Source organism: Schistocerca piceifrons, chromosome 3 (genome assembly GCF_021461385.2).
Source record: "Schistocerca piceifrons isolate TAMUIC-IGC-003096 chromosome 3, iqSchPice1.1, whole genome shotgun sequence".
NCBI lineage: Eukaryota > Metazoa > Arthropoda > Insecta > Orthoptera > Acrididae > Schistocerca > Schistocerca piceifrons.
In genome coordinates, this window is record NC_060140.1 from 386,879,548 (window position 1) to 386,906,540 (window position 26,993).

Below are 26,993 nucleotides of genomic sequence, written 5' to 3' on the forward strand. Positions count from 1 at the left end.
GTTTTGTCATGTAAACACATAAATGCCACATATAAAACACACATAAAACATTCAGTGACCCAATTTTAGATCTGAATACACTAAGCTTGAATCAATGCTAACATACACCACATTAAAAATCTCACCAAAACGTGTCCTTTAATGTTATTTGTAGTGATACTGTGTCGAGGATATGTGAAATTTGTGAATAAAAATGCTAGCTATAAATCCTATCTTATAGTTAGCATCTGTTATTACTTAGGAGTTGATTGTTAAATAGAAAGAAGAAGCAGTATATAAAATTTTGGCTATAGTATGATATCACCCCCATCCCCTTCCCTGAAATCTTGTTTGTGGCAACAGACTGATCTGTAGCACAGCCCAAGGCAAAGGTGCTCATACACTAGTTTGTAGTGGAAGGGGTGGGCTACTAGGCCTGGGAGATGAATGGCGGCTTGAAAGTAGCCATAAAAAAGTTCCAACCCTGTTAAAGACCTGTGCAATACTGGATTTTAGATCATTTCTTGAAAGAAAAAATGCTGTACTTTTTCCTCTCTGTGAGAGCTAGAAAGGAGGAGGGAGGGGCGGGGGGGGGGGGGGGGGGGGGCACGGTCATCTTTGCCACTGCATATGGGTGGCCCTGGTTCGAAGTCTAGATTAGTTCTGGTCAATAAATGTTGCAGCAATCCCAGTATGAAAACCACAAACTGTGCCTGGTTTCATACAAATAAATTTTCTGTTTTAAACGGTGTTCTTTTATACAGCATGATATTTTGACACCACATCTCAGTCCATTACTGTTTTAGCATTCTTTTCCACAATCTCATTTCAAAACTAGACGAAAATATTTCTTCTTTCTGACTGTCCATTATTCACTGCTATATAATACTAAACTCCAGACAACACACTGCAAAAATCTCAACTTGCTAAGTAACTAAAAGATTTTACTTTTTCTAAGGCTTTTCAGCAGCCTATGTTGTCTCCATTTGTTGTAAATTTCTGCTACTTTACAATTTGTTACATGAATTTGTTAATGATCACAAAATCAGTAAAATAAAAGGTTGAGAATCAAAGTGCCAAGTAGCTTCAGGTAATAACTAAATTTTATCCCAGGCTTTTTTTTTGTGATAAAATAGAAATCACTTGGTTGGATACTGAGTGCTTTAGGATGTAAAGAAAACTTGTAATCCTTGCAGCAGAACATATCCAGAAATTAAAAATGAATCATCAAGCTTAATTTAAAATTATTTGTTTACTGTTCTGTAAAATGTTACATCAGCCACAATACAGCTCTACTGTGACCACTTGTCCACTTGGTTGTGAATGGTGCCAGTAGTAGGTCTAGCTGGTCTGTACAGGGTTGTCAGGCACCAGAAAAGACTCCAGAGTATTACAACCATGCATCAAAGCAACAAGTCTGTCTCTGAAACTGAAATTGAGTCAGTGTTCTGTGCTAGGGGGAAACATGTACAAAAGGGCATGGACCTTTTATCATTGGCAGTTAGAATATGTAGTGAATCTTGGTATCCCTTAGGAAAATGCCACTAGAGGATGGGGAAGGACCACTTTGTGCACTCTGCTTGACGCCAGGAGGCATAGTTCAATATGTTGAAGAAGCTGTACTAGAGGCCATTGAGGAAGCAGCGTGCAGATACTTGCAGACGTGGTGCACATTGAAACAAACACTTGCCCGATATCTGGGTCTGGACCAGTGCAGTAAATGACAAAGAAAGACCAGACAAGTTCACAGAATTTCAGTGAAGTTCACAGACTGCTGCCCTGTATACAGAACTGATTATGGCCTCCTCAGTCATCTGGAAGGCTTAAACTGAAGACTTTGGTTCTGTGATAAGCTACACTGCAAATCCCCAGCATTGTTCCACAAGCTTGGGAACTCTTGGGTCCCCCTAAATGGGTTAGCAGTACACTACTTATCAGAGGCTGCTGCTCAGTCCTAGTGCAATAACACGTCTGTGTTAGCAGGCCAGAACTGGACAAAACTGCGCAAACTCTACTCACTTCTCACCTGCAACTATCAGCTGACTGATGAAATTTTCTTGGGTTATCAATCAAGTCGTGGTGTTGCAATGTTTTGATGAATTTGCTACTAGTGTTGGGTCCTGTTCCTTCCTTTATAGCCACTGGATGGCTGACTCCTTAGGCAGCAAAACGATGGAGGAGGAAGGGGGGGCGGAGGAGGGAGCAGAGGTAGTCATATGCCTCTGGAAGAGATGTTGCAGCCAGGACGGGGGAAGGGGTCTGGCAGGGTAGTGAGAGTCCAGGCATTGAGTCCTAGTACTCTGTTCCTCTAGCTGCCTCCACCACTTTCACATCAGAGTATTCCTGACACCTTTTTGTCAAACCACATCCCACATGGAACTCAATAGGAAACTGCTGTCCCAGTTGACAAGATTGTCATGTACTCTTTGTCACCTCTGCCTCTTTGATGACCAAATCTCATCACCTGTTGGCACATCATAGCACCTTCGTCTGTTCAAAAGTAAAAACATGACCTTCGTTAATGTTGTACTCTGCTACTGCAGACTTGTTGGTTTGGCCAAGGTGAATACTCCTCACATGTTCTGAACAGCACTGCTAGATTCACCGTTGTGTCTGACCAAAGTACTACATGCCACACTTACAACAGACACTTTAGACACCAGGTGCCCAATCTTAATTGGTCATTGACTGATCAAAGAACACCCTTGATTTTGACTTCTGAGTGAAAAATGATTTTTGTGTTGTGATTTTCCATTATCCTAACGGTCTTGGCCTTGTGCAGCCCTTCAAACTGAAGGAATGCCAGGCACTTCACTCCTTCTCCTGAACTATTTCTTGCTTCTTCTTGCTCAGCTATAGAGCACATCTTATTTTTGCATCAGAGAAACTGTTGTCATGAAAGGTATCACACAGATGCTGTAACTCAGCAGACAGACTCTGACGCAGCCCGTGCCACACTAACAGGTTCTGGAATTTAGTCATCAAAGAGGCATGGAGATAAGAGTATATGATGATCTTGTCAACTGGGATAGAGGTTTCCAACTGAGCTCCACATGGGTTGTGGCATTAGCAAAAACATGTCAGAACTGCTCTGATGTGAAAGATGCAAAGCCTACAGCAGAAGAGACAGGCAGGACCAGGACTTGACATCTGGGTCCCCCCTCCACCTGTCTGGAGGCCCATTCCATCGTTGGCCACGACCTCTCTTCTGGAGGCATGCAATTGGCCCTCCCATTGGCCCCTCAGCAAAGGACATGAATCCAACACTTTGCCTGAAGATGAAGAGTAGGAAATTTGTTGAAATGTTTTAGAAACATGACTCAGCTGGTGATCCAATAGATTTCATCAATGAAATGTGCCATATAGCAAGGGTAGGAGATCCTGCACAGCTTTAAGACGCTGCAAAAGATGTGAATCAAGAGGGGAATCTGCTCAGAAGATTCTTTTCCTTACAGGAGTGTCAGGACAAGATGATGATGCTGCAATTTATCCACTTATAACATCCCATCAACACAACGAGGGCAAAATGCAGCATATGAGGTCAGCCCCAGTGCAGAAACACATCTGTGTCACTAGAGCTGGACAAAATTGCACCAAATCTGCTCAGATGTCACCTGCACTGTGCAGCCAATTGCTGACTCTGCATATGGGAATGGGCAGTTGGAAACACCTTCTCAACCAGTGAACTCTGCATGTGGGAAGCCACTGTGAAAGAATTCAGCAAGTTTTACCAACTTATTGGGACTTGCCTGTAGAAAGTTGACAATAGTGATTCAAGGACTGTCATCAGCTTGAGTGGAAACAAACTGGACAAGGCAACAACATCCTTGCTGTCTAAAGGTCTGAATTTTGCACCAGTTCTGAAAACATTACCTAAATATGAGATCAGCAGTGTTTCATGGGCTCCGCTCTGATGCTACTGAAGAGGTGAGAAGGAAGACCTGTAGGGTCCCTTACAATCTCAAAGAATAAGAACTCAGTGAACAAATGATGTTTCTGTGTTGTTTGGCCCACTGAAGACCTACAGCATCATATGCTGCTGTGACCAATGGCCTTATGCAAGACATCTAACACCAACTGTCCATTGACGCAGTTCCCTTCACAATATTCACTCAGAAACTGGTCAAGATGGAGCTGCCTTCACTGCCAGCAGCTATTCCTGTCAGGTTTCAAACTGATTCTCATGACAAGATGTGATCTCTGGATATGTTGGTTGAGCAATATTTATGACTACTGTCCATACTCTGTGTTACATGGTTGCAAATGGTGCATTATTTGTTGTAGACACTTTGGATAATCTGCATTCATATACTAACAAATTGATAGCTTTATTTTCAGTGTTCTCATGAAAATGTTCAAACACAATAGCTCCTCTCTACCATTTTGTCACCCTTCAACCTTGACCCATCTTAGTGCACTGATTCCATAGATCCATGGCTCTATAAACTATTTCACTACTATGACTTACATCAGTAATGGAATGTCACAGGCCTGCCTGGTGCTAGTTCTACATCATCAACACACACCAAAGCAAACAATGTGTTATTTTAAGGGATTACTAATATTTTGGCCAGTGAGCTTATCATCTGCTGATGGCTTTCTAAAAATTCTAAACCAGCTATGATACCAATTTTGTGAACCAAAGGTGAAAAATTACATAAAAGAATTTTATTTACAAGACAGCCACTGTGTTCATCCTAGGCAGTTTGCCTAGTCTGTGTAAATCTGCTCATGTTGCAGTTTCAGCATGAGTGATTAAGAAGTCCAGATGGAAGAGTGTGAAAAGTTTAACAATATTTTCAGCCCTATTGAAGATTTCTTTTTTAAAATTCAGAGGAACAGCAAATGTGATCTAAAATGTTATGTCAAATACAAGGTTAATCATTCATAAAGCTCAATAAGCTGTCAAGTGGGTAGTCGATTTAACCCTGAGAGCTACAGCATTGTTCTAATGGAGTGCATGAACTGCTCCCTGTCAAGTGTGTAATGGATTTAACCCTGATGAGTTACAGCATTACTGACCATTTGAATTTTAAGAGGGGAAGATCTAAGTGAACTCAAAATGCTATTAAATTTTTTCAAACACTACTTCTTTGTGTGAAACTGAAGCTAAAATAGAAAACAATTTGTTATGGATGGCCAAGTGACAAATGCTTGCCCAAACAAACCATACTTGCTGACTTCCTAGCGTTTTATTAACCAGGCTCATTCTTTTATAATGATGGTCTTTTCTTTTGTGACCATCTAATGGAGATTTGCACACAGAAGTCACGAAAAAACAGAGATTGAATGACTATATATTCACTCATCCAGTTCATAAAATCACTTTTAACGGTATATACAGACAATAGAAGTTCAGAAATAATTATGAATCCTTCGTATGTTGTACTTCAATAGGCTCTATGAAAAAATACTGAGTAATAAATATAAAATACCTGAGGGTTTTTAATTTAATAACAAACACAATATCTTCTGAGAGAATTTGTGTAATTCAGTAACATTTAATTTTTTCCACAGTATGATAAATTCCTAGTGTACCTATCATACTAGAAGGCTTGGTGAGTAGAGATCCAGTGGTTTTGTAACTTTCTGAAAAGTTAAAACTATGTGCACAATCATGACTCCATGTTGGGACCTTTGCATTTTTACAGGTAACTGCTCTACCAACTGAATTGTTTCAGAATGACCCACAACCCACCCTCACAGTTTATTTCCTTCAGTGCCTCCTTCTCAGCCTTTCAAACTTCATAAAAGTTCTCCTCGCATACCTTATGGGCCTAGCATTTCTGCAAGAAAGGATATAGCAGAGAAAAGGCTTACCCACAGCCTAGGATATTGTTTCCAGAATGAATCTGCACTTTGCAGCAGAGCGCGCGCTGATTTGAAACTTTCTGGCAGATTAAGGCTGTGTTGGGACCTTTGCCTTTCATGTCCAAGTGCTCCACTGATTCAGAGCAGGTACTAGTGGCAGTAAAGCTGTGATAATGTGTTGTGAGTTGTGATTGAATTACTTAGTTGGTAGAATATTCACCTATAAAAAGTAAATGTCTCAGGTTTGAGGCCCAGTGTGGCACACAGTTTTCATCTGTCAGGGAGCTTTAAATCAGGGAACAATCCACTGCAGAGTGAAAATTCACTAGGTGTCATTTGATTGTAAGATACTGGCCATATCATGTGCAGTTTGATTTGAAATGTGGAAGTGATGTATTTTATGCATTTTACACTGACACAGTGACTGAGACCCACTTAAGGGTTGCATTTTTCTCATTTTGCACATGGAATACACATCTGTGATAGTTGCATGCATTACCACCATGATCACAAGAAACCCTTATTATGGACATCATTAGAAGGAGCTACCACTAAAAACACATGTGGAAGATAAGATATTATATGATCAGTTTTGCACTGTGACACAAATAACTGAGGTAACTTAAAATGCAGGGGGGGCGAAATTAGAGAATAAAAAAAGCATGAAATAAAGTATCTGTTGCAAAAATATAAACAGCCTTTGCTGGAGAATGATCTCCCTCATGAAAATCTCAAAAACTGTTAGGTTGTGAGCCTGATATGGATAAGTAAAATTTATTATTTTTGAGTGTTTTAATGATTCAACTTTTTCTCAAATGGATCCTAAACCATGACCTTTGGCCTAGACTTTTCTTAAATGGAAGCATAACGACCTAAATCCTTTTATAGGGGTTACTTTAAAGTGGGTGTAAACTGGCATGCTGAAGATTTGGTCATTTTTAGATAAAACACAATAGATGCTAGTATTGTATTGCTCTAGGTCTGATCACATCATTAGAAATATTGTGTGAGGGTAATCAGTAAATGAAATAGAATACAGTATTCTAAATTCTTTGGTGTTTATATTGTGTTTGTCATTCACACCAATAGATAACACTGCTTTTTCCAAAAAATCAGAGGATGACTATAATATAAGGCAAAATTGCTAAAATAAGCAAATGTTGTTATGATCTTGACTGTTGATTTAACCTAAATTATAGTTCCTTTGCAATTGAATGCATGTGTACTATTTTAAATCTTCACTGCCAACTTATTCCAGCGAGTTCAAAACAATTTCTCTGGGAGGTGCCAGAATGCCATTCTGGCCAAAATTAAGCCCTGATGGCAACAACAAAGCAAAGTTTGAGCTCATCTCATGCATTATGACTATTATTATCATAACACTTGTTACAGCAGGAGCCAGTAACCACATTCAGATGTCAATGACAAATGCTGCTAGTAGTTTTTCTGTCACATCCATGCTTTGCATGTGGGTAATGGAAAACCAAGGATGTTGCCGCCTCCCGACCTCAACTATACTTGACCACTAATCACTTTCTTTTTTATTTTGATCAAAGTATAGTGGCATACAGGGCACTGAAATTGTGGGACACAAACTGATGAAGATAGCAACTCACAGAAAATGAGCTTTTAATAAACCACCCACTCTGCTCAGATCTTGCTCTTTAATAATTTTAAAGTTTTAATTTATAATTGGAGTTATCCATTAAGATAACAGGAATTTTGCCACTAAATCTTAAAAATATTGATATAGAAACAGCCCTAAATTCTAAAAATTAGGGTGTGAAAGCATTTTTACCATTCACAGCTTATTTAGTAAACAATTTATGTATGAAATGGAAATTTTCTTTTGTTACAGTACTATATTTTCTATGATAATCACAAAATTACAGTAATAATGCAAATTAGAGACTAACCTGTGTACTGGCCGAAGTCCTTTGGATCATAAAATATTTGGTTTTTCCACATATTCAGGTCCAGCAACATGACAAGAAAAATTATGCCATAGTTGAACCATTTTCCTATGATGAAAATAAGGTATATAAAAAATCTGAGTAACAAAAATTTAACCTTATTCTGTAAATGAAAATGAATATTATCTTTCAAAAAATATTAATAAAGGGTGATAACAATTCTTTACATTGAAAATTTTAAGTGAAACATGAAAGAAAAATAAAGAAAAAATTTATAAAATGTTATAGTGAAAATGTATTATGTATCTCTTCAAAGCAGGCAAAAACTCTAACCTGGAAAGAGCCACTCGCCACATGGAATACATGTTAACAGCAGACAGACATAAAAAAAGGTCGCTCAGCTACATTTTTTGTGCACACATTTCCTTTGCACAATAAAGTAAAGATAACAGCTAATCTAAAACACTCAACTGTTCTCAACAATTCCTTATGTGTTGAGTGGTTGTCTTCCCTCATACTGTGTTGTAATTTGAAATACTACTCATTTTAAATAAATAGCTGTACCTGTTATGTCTACTTCGGCGTACTTCCACTGCAGTGTAGCTACACTGAAACCCGGAAGGTTGACGTGCAATGTTGTTGTGAAATGTGGGAAGTCCCAGTCTTGCATGACAATCAGTAAGTCCATGACTAGGATGAAAGAAGCCAGAAATGCACGCGAAAGCTCTGTAAAATAAAAATTAAAAGTGTGCCTTCAATAAAAACAATGCCTCACTGCCATGATGACCCAAAGAAAAACATGTACTACACTAATTTTAAGAATACTGTATGTATTATGTAGATTGGGAAACTTACAAGACAGTACTGACCGTATGATTTGTTTTAGCAGACAGATTAAGAAAGGCGTAATGGCACCACCCAGTGTCACTATGAAAATGGAATGTTCGGCACAACATTACCATCAAGCACTGCCAACCACCCCTTATTGAGTGTTTATCAGGAGTGCCCTCTGATGAGAATATGCCATAATTCACCATATAAGCTAGCCTAGGGCCAATCTCAGTCAGTTGTGGAATGACCTGTGGAGTGTGCAGTGAGTGTGCTATTGGTTTGGCTAGGGTGTTTACTTTGTAGACTCTATTTGTCATAGTTAGTACTTTGATATTTAATTTGCTTTTGTTTATGGACTTAATGATAACTTGTACTGCTTCTGAAGTGTGTTCTGTATATACCTCTTGTGAACAGAACAGGGCAAGCCATTGTTGGTTGTGCTTGTAGGTTGTCTTTTTAAAAAAGTGGCAGCACCTTGGGACCCATGACACCTGCAAATCAGAACTTGAACATCTTTGTTATTCATTGAGAGTGCAGGTGTAGCAGGAATGTCTCCCACACCACCTGTGTTCATGGCTTTTCCAACATTTAATGAACAACAAGAAGAGTGAGATGCTTACCACTGACAATTGCAGTTATATTTTATGGTTAATTAAATTTCCAACTTCAAAAGACAAAAGGCCATGTTCTTGTCAGGAAATTCTGAACTAAATCACCTAATGTAGAAATTTGAGCCATTAATGAAAATAAAGGAGCCTGAGTTGTCCGGAACATTTTATTTACTACAAGAATGTTTTTGACACAAAATATGTTATTGCAGCCAGGTTAGAATTGTGGCTGTGAAAAAAGGGTCTCAGTCAGTCTTATACAGACTGGGACACTAACATGGGTTAAGTAGCTACAGTTTGTAACTACAGAATGGGTGACGTGTTTGACCCTGTGGAAGACAGTTTATGTGTATTAAATACCAACAAACAGTATTTACAGTATGTTCCACTGTATTCTGTGCCAATTGCTTTTGTGTGGTCTAAACTACTGGACAGAACAGTTGTTGCATTGTGTTCAACAGTGTTTTACAATTTGTGTAATGGGGCAATAAGAATACATGAAAGTTGACTGGTTGCAAGTAAACCAATCAAGACCGAGGGAAGATTATAAATCACATGACAATTGTTAACACAGACTCCAACAAGATGACATCAATATTATACAGAAGATTTATACTAAAGCTGGAGAGACATATTTTTCTCAATCTAGGTCACTGTTCTCCATAATACTGCTGAATATAGATATTGCTGAATTAGTATTGGTCCCCAAATATAATGTTACCCAACAGATCTTAAGAAAATGAACAAATGTTTTGTGCAGGCTTAAACCATTCCCTATTAATGAAATTTACTCCTTTTAAGTGCAATTAATATTATCATATGAAAAAAACTGAAAATGGAAGAGATCAAAATCAAAACACTCAGACTGGAGCATATGGCAAAAATAATTGCTACAAAGAAAGAGTGTAAACTGCTATTGGGAAAACAATAAGCCATTGTAGGTCTGCAAGGAAGGCATAAAAATTACTTTAACCACACTAACTGAAAAGATCTGGATACAACTGGGAAATACAAATATCAGCATTTACTGTGAATATAATTCAAAATTGGCCATACATTGGTGTACTCACAGAAAATGATTGAGTCAAGGATGTTTTCTATTTTAAAGGACACCCAATAAATCCATTTATAAACCTTCATTTCCATTTGGATCTACTTAAAAAGGATGGTTACATTGTATCTAAATTTGGTGAGCTGGGCGTTGTGCATGTAGCAATAGAAAAACCAGTTGTGGAGTTTAAAACTGAGGATAGAATGTCATTCAATGACAGTTTGTTTGCAAAAACTGTAAACTTATGTTTTATACAGAAATTCTACAAGAATATGGAGCAGAAGAGTTGCAATGGACACATGAGAAGATGAGAAGATGTTGATTGCTCTAACAGTAGTGTTATGTGGGAAATAAAATACAAAATTATAGTCCCTGAATGCTTTTGAAAAGTGGATGAAAGCATGGCAACACTTGTTTCGTACCTATATGAGCCACACTTTACAGGTAATTTGGATGTGGCAATAACATTGAGACACTTAATTCAAGGCTCCACTGTGACTTTTATCTAGCAGGGCTCAAAAATTGAACTAGATTTATTGCAAATTAAAGCAAGTATTCATGCAGTCCCCAGTTCTCAGACATATTTTATAATAATACGCAACTAGGAACCAACAGCTGAATGAAAAATGTCAAATAATGTTAAAGGCTTCTTAAGCATATATTTTTCATGCTCAGCAACAAACAAAAATACTTACAGAGACAGTAATATTTTAAGATGTGGTTAATTGTAATCGATGTTACTGAATTTGGCTGTGAGCTTTGTAAAGTTGGTTGCTTACCTCAGGGGCAGAATGGTTTTGTCAGGTGTGAGGGATTAGGGAGTGTGACAAGAAAAATGTTTTATTGTCTCCCAATAGTGACAGCTCATGGGTGTACATGACTCATACTGATCAGCTGCCATGGAATAAATTTTGGCACAGAAGTGCTATAGATTTGTGAATGTGCATTACAGAGACAATCATCTTCAGATGTAGTACATATTTATAGGAAGATATATGAAATTAAATTAAGGCTGTTGTAATACGACACAATAAGTAGAAGAAAAATGACATTTAGAACATTTAGTAAACATTTGTGAACATGTCTCATCTGCATAATGCATTTAAGTGTAAGTACAGTTACTGTTACTAATCATCTGCTCAAGCAGATGGTACAACAACACTTTGATTGATTGATTGAGGGGGATATCAGACTAAATGGCTAGGTCATCAGTCCCAACAACACTTTGTCACAATGTTGGGGTCACTGATTGTGGCAACAATCTAAAACAGAGAAAAGTCAACACAAAGTGTTCTGAATGGTGTTGACTTTTAAGGATTAGTATTTGGAGGCCAGCAGCCGATTTATCATGCCCTTACGGACGTCTGAGTCACAGCTCTCGTACAAGATAAGTAATTTAAGTAGTAATAAACTGTTTTTAACACTTTAAACTAATTTATTACGTTAATTATAGTGCTCTTCAAGTGTACCATTAAAGGTTTTTGTCTTACTCACGTATTTTCACAGTAATCACGTAAAGTTCGTTTTGTTTACATATTGTGGCCAGGCTGAACTTTTGAGCTTTCAGATTAAACTTCATACCGCAATTTTAAGTGCATTTACTGATAGTTTAGTGTGCTAAATACGTTTGCTGCCCCTTTATATCTGTAGAGTATCATCATCTCTTAAGTAATTACCAGTAAAAAACTTCTGAACCACTGTTTACATAGTCGCCAGTAGGCCTAATTTTTCGTACACGTATTTTCATTGTTTTCTGGTAACTTAATTGTCCTTCTGTCACTAAAATCGATTTGTACCATGAGTGTAAAGTGCCTGATGTGCCGTGGAATCGTTAGCTCTGAGGTCTGGTGTGATGGATGTAGTAATTTTTTTCATTGGGGCGATTGTAGTGGCGTGGGAATTGGGAAAATGAGCAAGACTCATCAGTGGTTCTGTAGGCTATACAGTAGAGATAGAAAGATTGTGGAACAGGAGGGGAAAATTGCTGCCCTTCAGGCTGAGTTAAATGAGGCTAGGCGAGAACTGGGCAGGTTAAGGGGGGAGAAGGGTAAACAGGGTAAACAGGGGTGGGAAGTGGCAACAAGCATAAGGAACAGGCCAAGAAATTCTTCTGACAGCTTTGTTATTAATGTACAAAATAGGTTTGACCTGTTGCCTCAGTCAGAAACTGATGAGCCTCTTACAGAAGTAGTTGTAGACAGGGCTCAACAAGCTTTCAGCAGCAAATTGAATAAGAATGTAGGGAAGTCTGCAAAGAGAAAGAAAGTCTTGTTGCTAGGTAGTTCGCATGGTAGGGGTGTGGGCCAACTTCGGCATGATGAATTAGGGTCAGAATACCAGGTCACAAGTTTTTTCAAACCTAGTGCTGGACTGGGGCAGGTTACAGCGGATTTAGGTTCACTATGTAGAGGCTTTACTAAGGAAGATACCGTGATTATTGTGGGTGGGCCGAGCAACAGTATTGACAGAGATCCGGGGTACAGCATAGAGTGTGACCTGGTAAAGATTGCATCAACTTCGACTGATACCAGTTGGTTCTGTGTTGGTTCTGGAGCACCACGACCAACCTCATTTGAGCTCTTCTGTCAGGAGAGTTAAATTGGAGTTGGAAAGGCTACTTGGATCTGCTGCAGGGTCATACATTGGTGTGGTTCCTGTTGATTCACTCTGTAGGTGGGACTACACTAGACATGGCCAACACCTCAACAAGAAAGGGAAGGGTAAACTGGCTGGGCTGATAGCAGGAAATTTAAAGGGGGGAGAAACTACATCTCATAGTGGAAACTCTTTTTTTAGTGTAAGATCAGTGTCCAGTGGGAAACTCAGCCAGGCAAGTACTAAAGATGTTAAAAAAGTTCAAGAAACTCACAAAAGTAAAGTGAAAAATAATGTTAGTATATTTCATCAAAATATTGGGGGATTGAAGAATAAAATTGATGAGCTTCTGCTTTGTTTAGAAGATACAGAAACTGAGAATGTAATAGATGTACTATGCCCGTCTGAGCATCACATTGTCACTGATATGCAAAAGGTTAGCATCAATGAGTACAAATTAGCTGTACATGTAAGTAGAGATAATATGATGATAGGAGGAGTTGCCATATATGTCAAAAGCTTCCACAGTGTAAAAAATTTAGAAACTAAAAATTTTGTGTAGAGCAACATATGAAAGCATGTGCCACTGAACTTAAACTAAGTGATGGCACTTTCATAATTGTAACAGTGCATAGGTCCCCCTCAGGGAATTTCCAGCTATTTCTAGAAAACTTGGATGCTTTGTTGTGCTATCTGTCAGACAGGGGGAAGCAAATTATCATTTGTGGGGATTTCAATGTTGATTCCCTGAAAGAGTGTAATAGGAAGAATGACCTTGTAGTATTACTCAGTTCTTTCAATTTGAGCTCCGTCATTGATTTTCCTACTCGGATAACAAAGAACAGTAGTACATTGATAGATAACTTTTTTATAGACCAAGATATGTTTAAGGACATAAATGCTTATCCTGTTGAGAATGGTCTTTCAGATCATGGTGCACAGCTAGTTACAGTACAAGACATAGCTCCATGCAGTATATCAAATCAGACTTTCAAAGCAGTGCGTTCAATTAACAATATAAATATTGCAAACTTTAGTGAAAGCCTACAGCAGCTAGATTGGGATGAAGTGTATAAGGAACCTGATGCAAAATTGAAATATAACTTTTTTCATGATACATTTTTAAGGGTATTTGAAAATTGTTTTACCAAGAAAATAGTTAAACATAATTCCAAGAAAACATATAAAAAACCTTGGCTAACTAAAGGAATAAGAATATCTTGCAACTGTAAAAGTGAACTATATCTAACAGCAAGAGGGAGTACTGACCCCAAAATTGTTCAATATTATAAAAACTATTGTGCGGTTCTAAGAAAAGTTATTAAAAAGTCCAGAAGCTTGTGTATCATGTCTGAGATCAGTAACTCTGATAATAAAAGGAAAGCAATTTGGAATATTATTGAAAGGGAAACAGGGCAACCAAGAGCACAGGAGGACTTTAGTGCCATAAAACTGAATGACAAGTGTACTAACAAACAATCAGAAATTGAAAATATTTTCAATAATCATTTTTTAAATGTTGTGGAGGAAATAGGATCCAGATCTTCACTAGAAGAGGCAAGGCTACTAATAGGAGAGGCCATACCTGTGCAGTTTGAAACAACTGTAATTCCACCAACCTCTCCCTCTGAAATCAGTAAAATAATAAACTCACTGAAAAGTAAAAGCTCTTATGGAATTGATGGCATTTCCAGCAAGGTACTTAAAGCTTGTTCCCCACAGATAAGTAGGATTCTCAGCCACGTATGTAATAGCTCTTTGGAGCAGGGTGTTTTCCCCGATAGACTGAAATATGCCATTGTAGAACCATTGCATAAAAAGGGGGATACGTTGGATGTCAACAACTACCGCCCAATCTCTCTTCTGACAGCTCTATCAAAAATGTTTGAGAAAGTAATGTATTCAAGAGTAGCCTCCCATATTTGTAAAAATAAAGTACTAACAAAATGTCAGTTTGGTTTTCAGAAAGGCTTTTAACAGAACATGCTATATACGCTTTCACTGATAAAATATTAAATGCTCTGGATAACCAGACATCACCCATTGGTATTTTCTGTGATCTCTCAAAGGCCTTTGAGTGTGTAAATCATGGAATTCTTTTAGATAAGCTAAATCATTATGGTTTGAGTGGGGCAGTGCACAAATGGTTTAATTCATACTTAACTGGAAGAATGCAGAAAGTTGAAATAAGTGGTTCATGTAATGTTAAAACAACAGCTGATTCATCAAACTGGGGGGCTACCAAGTACAGGGTCCCACAGGGTTTGGTCTTAGGTCCTTTACTGTTCTTGATGACTTACCATTCCACATTGATGAAGATGCAAAGTTAGTTCTTTTTGCTGATGATACAAGTATAGTAATAACATCCAAAAACCAAGAACTAAGTGATGTAATTGTAAATGATGTTTTTCACAAAATTATTAAGTGGTTCTCAGCAAATGGACTCTCTTTAAATTTTGATAAAACACAGTATATACAGTTCCGTACAGTAAATGGTACAACTCCAGTAATAAATATAGACTTTGAACAGAAGTCTGTAGCTGAGGTAGAATTTTCAAAATTTTTAGGTGTGTCCATTGATGAGAGGTTAAACTGGAAGCAACACATTGATGGTCTGCTGAAACGCCTGAGTTCAGCTACGTATGCTATTAGGGTTATTGCAAATTTTGGTGATAAGAATCTCAGTAAATTAGCTTACTATGCCTACTTTCATTCACTGCTTTCATATGGCATCATATTCTGGCGTAATTCATCGTTGAGTAGAAAAGTATTCATTGCTCAAAAACGTGTAATCAGAATAATTGCTGGAGCCCACCCACGGTCATCCTGCAGACATCTATTTAAGGATCTAGGGATCCTCACAGTAACCTCACAGTATATATATTCACTTATGAAATTTGTTGTTAATAATCCAACCCAGTTCAAAAGTAATAGCAGTGTGCATAGCTATAACACCAGGAGAAAGGATGATCTTCACTATGCAGGGTTAAATCTGACTTTGGCACAGAAAGGGGTAAATTATGCTGCCACAAAAGTCTTTGGTCACCTACCAAACAGCATCAAAAGCCTGACAGATAGCCAACTAACATTTAAAAATAAATTAAAAGAATTTCTGGATGACAACTCCTTCTACACATTGGCTGAATTTTTAGATATAAATTAAGGGGGCAGGGGGGAGGGGGGGGACATGAACATTAGTGTCATGCAATATTTTGTGTAATGTAATATCTTGTACAGACATCTTTTATTAACCTGACACGTTCCACATCATTACAAAGTGTCGTATTCATGACCTATGGAACAAGTATTAATCTAATCTAATCTAATCCTTACTATAGCTAGGCTATTGGGAATTCATAATAAACTAATTTATGTAGGTTACCAATTAATAATGAGATCAGTACATATGCAGTCAATGTGACACTCCATAGAGTCAGTATTCACTCTTTCACAGAAAAGTTTGAAGCCATACAGATTAGACATGGAAGTAATATTTGAGGATCTGCAATTATGCTGTAGCCTTCAACCATACCTTAACCTGCAAGTTACACTAGTAACATCCATAAAGTGAGCCACATGTTTTTTACTGATACTGGACAATAATGCAGACAATTTAGACATGAAAACAACATTACGGAACATAATTTGAGGGTCCATTGTGCCAAAGCAGGTGAAAAGGTCAATCTACTGTCATGTTTAGGTGACAAGTGTGTATGTGGGGTGCGGGGGGGGGGGGGGGGGGGGGAGGGGGGGCACCACAGGGTAACAGAGAACAAGATTATGGCTCTGTGGTATATACTGAACATCTGCTTCATTTTTTATGGTTGTAAAATATTGGGCTATGACTGAGAGATCAAAATGTGTAGGTGTGCTGACAAAGCTGTATGGGTTCTGCAAATGTCGACAAAAGTATCCCACTGACATTCTCCTTGCCATCACCTGCCCATGCATGTGATGTCACAAGCGCTTATACCAAGGCCAGAGGCCTGATAGATATACTACTGTCATTTAGGTTATTTTCATAAATACTATTTGACTTTTTCAGATACACAAATTATAGATAACAAGTTCAATAAAAATGTTCTCCGACACATGGGTTTTACAATGAAAACACTTGCTGTAATCAAGCTCTGAATGTGAAATCTTATGAAACAGACTCAAAACTCAATGGAAAAAATGTGACATGTAGGAACAAAGAAGAAGATGAACAGACTCAAAACTCAGTGGAAAAAATGTGACATGTAGGAACAAAGAAGAAGATGGTATTATACCATATTACAACATTCTGGTCCTAAAAGAATTTTGTGAGACACTGGAAAAAGTGCTTCCATGCATGGAGATCAAGGATTGTCTCTGTGATGACATCTTGCCTCGTCACACAGCATAGTGTCAGACAGTGTTTGGCCATAAACAAATCATCAGTGTATTTTCAATGACACTACTCAACAGAATTAGCTCCCAGCAACATTTTTCTGTGTTCTAGAATAAAAAATGGCATAAAAGAGAAACATTCACAGGACACAGGCAAGCTACAAACATTTGGACCTGTACTCAGGAATTGAGCCTTGGCTACTGATACAAGAATCCCACTTTGTTGTGTGTGTGGAGGCAGGGAGTCAGGGTGGGGGGTGGGGGTAGGTGGGAGGTCTTAATGGAAGTAGTTTGCTGTCACAGTCTTCCCAACTTACTGCTGGGTGTCTGGTGTGCATCTGTGTCATGTGCTTGTACACTGGTATCAGTTCATAGATTGTCCCTCTCAAAGTGCACCAGAGTGTCTGCTGATCCTGGTGTCCCCATCCAAACGTGGATTATCATCAACAGTTTCTATGTCATATGTCCTCACTCCATGAAACACCGAGGTTTGCAATTTAATCCAGAATACTGGCACCAACCCTGACAAACATGAACTTTGTGCCACTTTTTCTCCCCTTGTCAGCCAAATACCGGCAGTGAAAATTTCTTCCACCACCGGGGCTCAAATCAGCTACCTCCAAGTCGAATGCAACTACACAAGCATGAGTTAATGATCTGGCCTGTGTAGGCAATAAATATTGGAGATGAGACAAACATGGCCAAACACATGGAACAGCGAATACAAAAACAAGCACTCAATCTTACTGAAACTTCTCACGTATAATGGTTGGTCATCTGATTCAAAACAATATGTAAGAAGTAAACAATAAGAGAAGTCATCACTATTATTCTTCTGTCCACAGGAAGAAGCTGATGTAAGATGCTAACACCCTCATTTGTAATCAGGTACTGACCCAGGTGTCACAATTTGTTACTCTTCCCCTCTTCCCTGCAAATACCATTTTCCCTAACCCACATTTTTAAAGTGTGGCAGATGTCTATGATTTTAATATTAATAACAATAAAATTTATGCGGTGTTTTAATATAATAATAGAGCCTAATGATGTGTTTGCATCAGTACTTAGTTTATCACTTTAAGCGTATCACCCAAAAAATTGTAATTAAGGAAATTTGAAAAGCATTAGTCCAAAAATTTGAGAACAACGTGTGTCACATTATTTATTCAGTAACTATTATAGTAATAAACTCTTTGAATTTCAACACCATAATTTACACAAAATTAAATCTAAGAGAGCATTCACCATTATCAGTGTGTCATTTAACACTATAACTTGAACATGATCTGAAGACTATGGCTATGTGAGGATTTAAATGAGGGAAATGCTCTTTCTTTCTGTCATTTGCACTTATGTTTGGGAAGTCAGTCAGATATACTTGTGTCTGTTCCTTCGGGCACTGGTTTTTTGATGATTCGCAGCTATTATAAATCAGACAAAACTGATTCACAAGTTGAGAATAGGGTTTGATGTCAGTTGTATATTTTATTAGTGACACATGAAAATTTGTGTCAGACCAGACTGGAACCTGGATTTTCCACTTACTGTGAGCAGTCCCTTTAACAACTTCAGCTATGTGTGCTCACCTTCCAGACTAACCTGGACTTCCATATGCCATGTTGTTCATATCCCCTATACTCACACTTAGTGATGCTTGCATAGGGAGAGAAAATTTTTTATTATCATCGTTTTTAGACCATAAAGGCATATATGCCAATAGTTTAGTTGTCTATTTTTGACGAAAGCCTTATCATCTGAATGCTCTTTGTGAAAGCCTTTTTGTTGTGCCTATCTGCAACTCAGCATCTCACTGTATGGTGAGTAGCAACTATCTTTTTCATAATATTGTTACATTCTATCCCAAGTTTTCTATTGTTAGATGCCATATAAACATGGACATTCTATATATGCCTTGATGAGAAAATGACGATAATAAAAATTTGTCTCTCTGTGTGTGGAAATCACAAAGTGTGAGGACAGGGGATATGGACAACATTACTTATGGAAGTTCGGATTGGTCTTGGAGGGATGGATGCCTAGCCAAAGTGTAAGTTCTGCCTTGAGTGCTGAGTCAAAAGGTCGCTGCTTTACCACTGCACTGCAGTGTTGCATGCATCTGGACAGTTTTTCCTTAGTGTTGTTTGTGTCATCATGTGTGTCACATCATTGTTTGATCCATAGCATTCGTTTTTGTGTGTGTCCATTGGTAGCAGCGTAGTCCAATCATAATGTCAGCCACAGGTTCCAAGTGTGTTCGGAAAAAGGGTACAATCAGCTTTAGTTTCAACAAATTTATGCATTCTGTGCAGGCCTGATCTTTGAATCTCCAAAGATCCATGACTGGCTTATTGATACCATTCATGTAACATCTGATCAGATTCATACTGTCTATTTTTATTCTGATAACTATGTCTTTTTCGCTAAGTTTTTGCATCCACTACAAGTAGATAGGTGACTTTTGCATCATGATTCTCAACTTCCCTACAAGCGTTTTGATGGTTCTATAAGTATGGTGCTTCTTGCTAATGTGAAACTGGATTATATGAATGTCTGAGTGTTCAGTTCCCACCAGAAGTTGACGAAAGTTTACTTAAGAAGGTTTTGTTCCCTTATGGTTGTACAAGGGGTATACATTGGAGATGCTAGTCTGCTCAACACTGGTCCCCCTCTACAGATCTGTATTTACCACACTCATATAATGTATAGTGGGCTGACAGTGACTTGGATTCCCCGCCTAGCAGAGACATGGACTTGTCATAGGCACTAAGGCTGCTAGCAGTGTCTGTGGGCCACTGTTGTAATGGGAGCCATTGCCGAGACATGCAGGTCATGTGGCATCAACCGGTGGTATGGCTCAGTCATTGCTGTACTTGCACCTGTTTGTATCATGCCACTGCACAGTCATGTTGACTTAGTTTGTTTCCGGTCTCGAGTGGTTACTGATCTGAAACTGTTGTATTTCTACACCAATTTCACTACATTCCAGACTTCTTAGTGATTCATTCACTTTGTGAACTCAGTCTATTACAGATTTATAGGAACATGTGTTCATTTCTCTGTGGTTCAATTTACACTCTAGAGCAAGTGACACACATTTTCTAACCATGCCATGCAAGACTGAAAAGGCAATTGGGGACGTTCTTTCTGTGCAATGAAAGTGACAACCTCAGATCTAACTGCCTGAATTGGGTGTTTGTATTGAAGTCCCCAGTGTCGAAAATTGATATTAGCTAATCTCACAATGCTGGTGCCATGTCTTCCCCGAGTGCATTGGAACAACAGGGGGGAATGCAGCTTACTGCTCCCAACTTTTCACCTTCACCCTTGCAGCATGGTCCTGAAATTGTTGTTGCCAAGTCAACAGTGTCTGCAGTATAATACAAGTGGCATTTTACATATGATGGTGAAAAGTCTACTCCTCACCTACCCCTCCCTGAAGTACGTTTGTTGGTTAATGTATCTTGTAGTGTTGAGTCATGCATTCCTGATGGGGTCAATCGTGCGAAAAGAGTACGGAGATCTCTAGTGTTTCTCCTAGTATTACTCCCACAATTGGTGTAACTTTTCTGGAACCATCTAAGTGTGGGAAGTCATTGAGCCTTCTGGTGTTCCAATGAATCAACAGCATTAAACTAAGGCACCACTAAATTTACCTTCTCTTTTTCGTCGATCTGAGTTGCAAGGATCCCATCTTCCGGAGTGGGTCTCTGAGGCTCCTTGTTTGTCACCTACTTTGGTTAGTGTCCAAGAACAGCCTACATCCCCAACTGCAGATGGTGTATTGCCTTGTAGTTGCTGTAAACGAGTCCAACCTGAGCATGTGGTGGCCCATAAAAAGAAGGAACACAAAGATTCCAGAGGTAGGAGAGGCAGCTCCCCACCCTCTGACTCATAATTGAACCTTAACACTCACTCATGACGTAAATAAGCCAGCAGATCAAATTTTGTTTCTTGTTTAAGTTTGCAAGCTTACATGTTTCCTTCTTCGAACTTTAACAGGCTAGAATCAGACCTGTGGCTCGCTTCATTGCATCAGTTCATCTATGGCTCCTGTGCGGAAGTTATATTCCTACAAGAGGTTCAATTCATTCGTTTTTCTCTCCCTGATTTTTGCACTGTGTTTAATGTGGCTCATGAATGTTCCACTGGGACTTCCTTGCTTTTAGAGATAGTATTCCCACTGAAGAGACTGAAATTCTTGACAATGGTAAAAGAATAGAAAGTACTTCTCTTTACCTGAACTTGATTCTCCTTTATGCACCATCCGGTACCACAAGCACTTTGGACCGCTCCCAATTTTATAAGAAGAGGGCTGTACTTGTTGCAGAAAAGTTCGCCGAGTATTTTGATAGATGATGATTTTAGCTTGTGTTGCATCTTGTAGATCAGTCTCCCAATCTTAATTTCTGTCAAGAATTGCAAGATATAGTTCGTTCCTTGAAAGTACAGCATGTTTGGGTCTGTAAATATCAGACTCTTGTCAAATTTGCCTATTTCACTGCTAGTTGTAGCAGTAGATTTGACAGATTTTATTCATCTGATTGGATATGTAATAGGATTTTGGCTGTCAATGTCATCCCCACCAGCTTCATGGGACACTGTTCAGTGACTGTTACTTTAAATTATACACAACAGTCGGTGACATTGTTTTGATGCTGAATGTGGCGCACTTGGAGGACCCAGCTCTAGATGAAGTGGGGGTCCTTCGCTCCAGTTCAACTGCGCTTTGTGCCTCCATTTTGAAACAGTGTGTTCAACTGGCAAAACTGTGACTCTGACAAATGTTGATATGATTCCACAGTGATGGAGTGCAGGAATTTGGCGAGACGTGAAAATCTTACCACTCTCTCTTATGTAACGTTCCTTGGTAGTGGACAGGAGCGATTCTAGAAGTCGGTCGAGGGGGGGGGGGGGTCTAATGAGGGGGAGGGAAGGGGTTTGGGAGAACGGAATATCACTTAACAAAAGGAGAGTTTGGGTCCTCTACTGACAGATTGGTAAATTTTAGTGTTGCTTAAAGTAGATTTTCATAACTGTTTTGGAGTTCATGGTAAAAAATGTGTTTTATTAAATAATAAGACACCTATTTTAGGTTAAATGATACTTATTGGTTTAGATAGTAAGCTATTTTCCACTCTTATTCTTTTGTTAAAATTTGTTTGAAATACATAGTAACCTATATTGCTACACAATTATTTAAAAAATGATTGAACCTGTTGGAGTAATATATTTGCTGGTTTCTGAAGTAATTTTATCCAGTGTAATATGATACTCCATTGGGAGGGGGGGGGAGGGCTGTAGCCCCTGTAGCTACTGCCCCTGGTAGTGGATGATAATTTCTCTACATGATTTGATTCGGTATGAGACTCGTCGTCAACGTGCGTGCATTGTGTGTCTCTTAAGACTGAGAATGGCAATGTTGTGACGGCATATGAGGACATATTGCATGCTGTGCATCAGTTTCCCCCCCCCCCAATGAACCATGGACCTTGCCGTTGGTGGGGAGGCTTGCGTGCCTCAGCGATACAGATAGACGTTCCGTAGGTGCAATCACAACGGAGGGGTATCTGTTGAGAGGCCAGACAAACGTGTGGTTCCTGAAGAAGGGCAGCAGCCTTTTCAGTAGTTACAAGGGCAACAGTCTGGATGATTGACTGATCTAGCCTTGTAACAATAACCAAAACGGCCTTGCTGTGCTGGTACTGCGAACGGCTGAAAGCAAGGGGAAACTACAGCCGTAATTTTTCCCAAGGGCATGCAGCTTTACTGTATGATTACATGATGATGGCGTCCTCTTGGGTAAAATATTCCGGAGGTAAAATAGTCCCCCATTCGGATCTCCGGGCGGGGACTACTCAAGAGGATGTTGTTATCAGGAGAAAGAAAACTGGCGTTCTACGGATCGGAGTGTGGAATGTCAGATCCCTTAATCGGGCAGGTAGGTTAGAAAATTTAAAAAGGGAAATGGATAGGTTGAAGTTAGATATAGTGGGAATTAGTGAAGTTCGGTGGCAGGAGGAACAAGACTTCTGGTCAGGTGACTACAGGGTTATAAACACAAAATCAAATAGGGGTAATGCAGGAGTAGGTTTAATAATGAATAGGAAAATAGGAATGCGGGTAAGCTACTACAAACAGCATAGTGAACGCATTATTGTGGCCAAGATAGATACGAAGCCCACACCTACTACAGTAGTACAAGTTTATATGCCAACTAGCTCTGCAGATGACGAAGAAATTGAAGAAATGTATGATGAAATAAAAGAAATTATTCAGATTGTGAAGGGAGACGAAAATTTAATAGTCATGGGTGACTGGAATTCGAGTGTAGGAAAAGGGAGAGAAGGAAACATAGTAGGTGGATATGGATTGGGGGACAGAAATGAAAGAGGAAGCCGCCTGGTAGAATTTTGCACAGAGCACAACATAATCATAACTAACACTTGGTATAAGAATCATGAAAGAAGGTTGTATACATGGAAGAACCCTGAAGATACTAAAAGGTATCAGATAGATTATATAATGGTAAGACAGAGATTTAGGAACCAGGTTTTAAATTGTAAGACATTTCCAGGGGCAGATGTGGACTCTGACCACAATCTATTTGTAATGACCTGTAGATTAAAACTGAAGAAACTGCAAAAAGGTGGGAATTTAAGGAGATGGGACCTGGATAAACTGAAAGAACCAGAGATTGTACAGAGATTCAGGGAGAGCATAAGGGAGCAATTGACAGGAATGGGGGAAATAAATACAGTAGAAGAAGAATGGGTAGCTTTGAGGGATGAAGTAGTGAAGGCAGCAGAGGATCAAGTAGGTAAAAAGACGAGGGCTAGTAGAAATCCTTGGGTAACAGAAGAAATATTGAATTTAATTGATGAAAGGAGAAAATATAAAAATGCAGTAAGTGAAACAGGCAAAAAGGAATATAAACGTCTCAAAAATGAGATCGACAGGGAGTGCAAAATGGCTAAGCAGGGATGGCTAGAGGACAAATGTAAGGATGTAGAGGCCTATCTCACTAGGGGTAAGATAGATACCGCCTACAGGAAAATTAAAGAGACCTTTGGAGATAAGAGAACGACTTGTATGAATATCAAGAGCTCAGATGGAAACCCAGTTCTAAGCAAAGAAGGGAAAGCAGAAAGGTGGAAGGAGTATATAGAGGGTCTATACAAGGGCGATGTACTTGAGGACAATATTATGGAAATGGAAGAGGATGTAGATGAAGATGAAATGGGAGATATGATACTGCGTGAAGAGTTTGACAGAGCACTGAAAGACCTGAGTCGAAACAAGGCCCCCGGAGTAGACAATATTCCATTGGAACTACTGACGGCCGTGGGAGAGCCAGTCCTGACAAAACTCTACCATCTGGTGAGCAAGATGTATGAAACAGGCCAAATACCCTCAGACTTCAAGAAGAATATCATAATTCCAATCCCAAAGAAAGCAGGTGTTGACAGATGTGAAAATTACTGAACTATCAGCTTAATAAGTCACAGCTGCAAAATACTAACACGAATTCTTTACAGACGAATGGAAAAACTAGTAGAAGCCAACCTCGGGGAAGATCAGTTTGGATTCCGTAGAAACACTGGAACACGTGAGGCAATACTGACCTTACGACTTATCTTAGAAGAAAGATTAAGGAAAGGCAAACCTACGTTTCTAGCATTTGTAGACTTAGAGAAAGCTTTTGACAATGGTGACTGGAATACTCTCTTTCAAATTCTAAAGGTGGCAGGGGTAAAATACAGGGAGCGAAAGGCTATTTACAATTTGTACAGAAACCAGATGGCAGTTATAAGAGTCGAGGGACATGAAAGGGAAGCAGTGGTTGGGAAGGGAGTAAGACAGGGTTGTAGCCTCTCCCCGATGTTGTTCAATCTGTATATTGAGCAAGCAGTAAAGGAAACAAAAGAAAAATTCAGAGTAGGTATTAAAATTCATGGAGAAGAAATAAAAACTTTGAGGTTCGCCGATGACATTGTAATTCTGTCAGACACAGCAAAGGACTTGGAAGAGCAGTTGAATGGAATGGACAGTGTCTTGAAAGGAGGATATAAGATGAACATCAACAAAAGCAAATAAGGATAATGGAATGTAGTCTAATTAAGTCGGGTGATGCCGAGGGAATTAGATTAGGAAATGAGGCACTTAAAGTAGTAAAGGAGTTTTGCTATTTGGGGAGCAAAATAACTGATGATGGTCGAAGTAGAGAGGATATAAAATGTAGACTGGCAATGGCAAGGAAAGTGTTTTTGAAGAAGAGAAATTTGTTAACATCCAGTATTGATTTAAGTGTCAGGAAGTCATTTCTGAAAGTATTCGTATGGAGTGTAGCCATGTATGGAAGTGAAACATGGACGATAAATAGTTTGGACAAGAAGAGAATAGAAGCTTTCGAAATGTGGTGCTACAGAAGAATGCTGAAGATTAGATGGGTAGATCACATAACTAATGAGGAAGTATTGAATAGGATTGGGGAGAAGAGAAGTTTGTGGCACAACTTGACCAGAAGAAGGGATCGGTTGGTAGGACATGTTCTGAGGCATCAAGGGATCACCAATTTAGTATTGGAGGGCAGCGTGGAGGGTAAAAATCGTAGAGGGAGACCAAGAGATCAATACACTAAGCAGATTCAGAAGGATGTAGGTTGCAGTAGGTACTGGGAGATGAAAAAGCTTGCACAGGATAGAGTAGCATGGAGAGCTGCATCAAACCAGTCTCAGGACTGAAGACCACAACAACAACAACAACATCAGTTTTATTTTGGGCTGTATGAGGTACCCATTCCTGCTGATATGTCATCTGATTTGTCTGTTTGGGCTCTGGATCGTGGACTTACGCCTGCTCATAATGCTGTGTTTTTAGATACTTTTCAATGTAACAATGTCTATGACCTTATTGTCAGATCTCCTTCTTGTTAAGTCACCAGGTTTGAAAGGTCTGCCAAAGTAGTTTTATGTGTGTTATTGGTCTTTGTCAAGTACTACTTTTACCCCGTTTTTGAAAGAATTGTTAAAAAGGGAGTTTGTCCCCAATTCATTTAAAGTTGGCAAAATTGTGTTAGGTTTTGAAAGTTCTGATCAAGCAGCAAGTGATTAATTTCTCCTGGTTACCTTATTAAATTCTGATTATAAAACTGTGGCCATAATCATGAATAGCCAGCTGTCTGCGTTGCTGGGAGAAGTTGTTGCTGACCATCAAAGTTCTATTCCTGGCCAGCCGGTAGTTGATTGTTGTGATCTCATATCAGTGGCTGCTGTTGCCTCTGCTCCTAGTGCTCTGACTTTATTGAATTTTGACAAGGCATTTGACAAGGTCAGTCGTGCCTTCCTATTGCAGGTACTGGAAACCATTGGGTTCATAATTCACGAATGCAAGGTTTTGTCTAATTTGTTTATAGGTATCCAAGCTTTGGAGGCTGTCAATGGCCAACTGACCCCCCAATTACCATCCTTAGGGGTTTTCCTCAGGGAAGTCCACTTTCAAAGTCATTGTTTGTTCTATCACCTGAGCCCCTTCTTCGAAGGATTGTCACTCACTTCGAAGGATGGACACTCTTGGACGAGATGACCTCAGTGCATGCATATGTGGACAATGTGATGGTGTTACTCCATTCTCCTACAGCAATTCCATTGCTCAAGGCTATTGTGGATACCTTTTGCCTTCCATCTGGTGTCCACATCAATGAAGGCAAACATCAGTTGATGAAATTATTAATAATGCTGTCATTTCATGGGCGATGGAGGTCGATAGACATAAATCTTTGGCAGTCATAACTGATGGTTCTCTATTCCAAATGGCTACACTTAATTAGACTTTCCA

At 39.0% G+C, this 26,993-nt stretch overlaps 1 protein-coding gene across 2 annotated transcripts in view; it reads right to left on the reverse strand.

Annotated features, from left to right (window-relative positions):
- Nucleotides 1–26,993, reverse strand: part of LOC124789323 (transmembrane protein 117-like) — a 246,554-nt gene that overhangs the window by 42,433 nt on the left and 177,128 nt on the right. For both annotated transcript variants that reach the window (XM_047256640.1, XM_047256639.1), the window contains exons 7-8: nucleotides 8,268–8,429; nucleotides 7,707–7,811 (exon numbers count right to left, since the gene is read on the reverse strand). In XM_047256640.1, coding sequence (XP_047112596.1) covers nucleotides 7,707–7,811; nucleotides 8,268–8,429 — 267 coding nt within the window. The remainder of the gene's footprint in view (nucleotides 1–7,706; nucleotides 7,812–8,267; nucleotides 8,430–26,993) is intronic.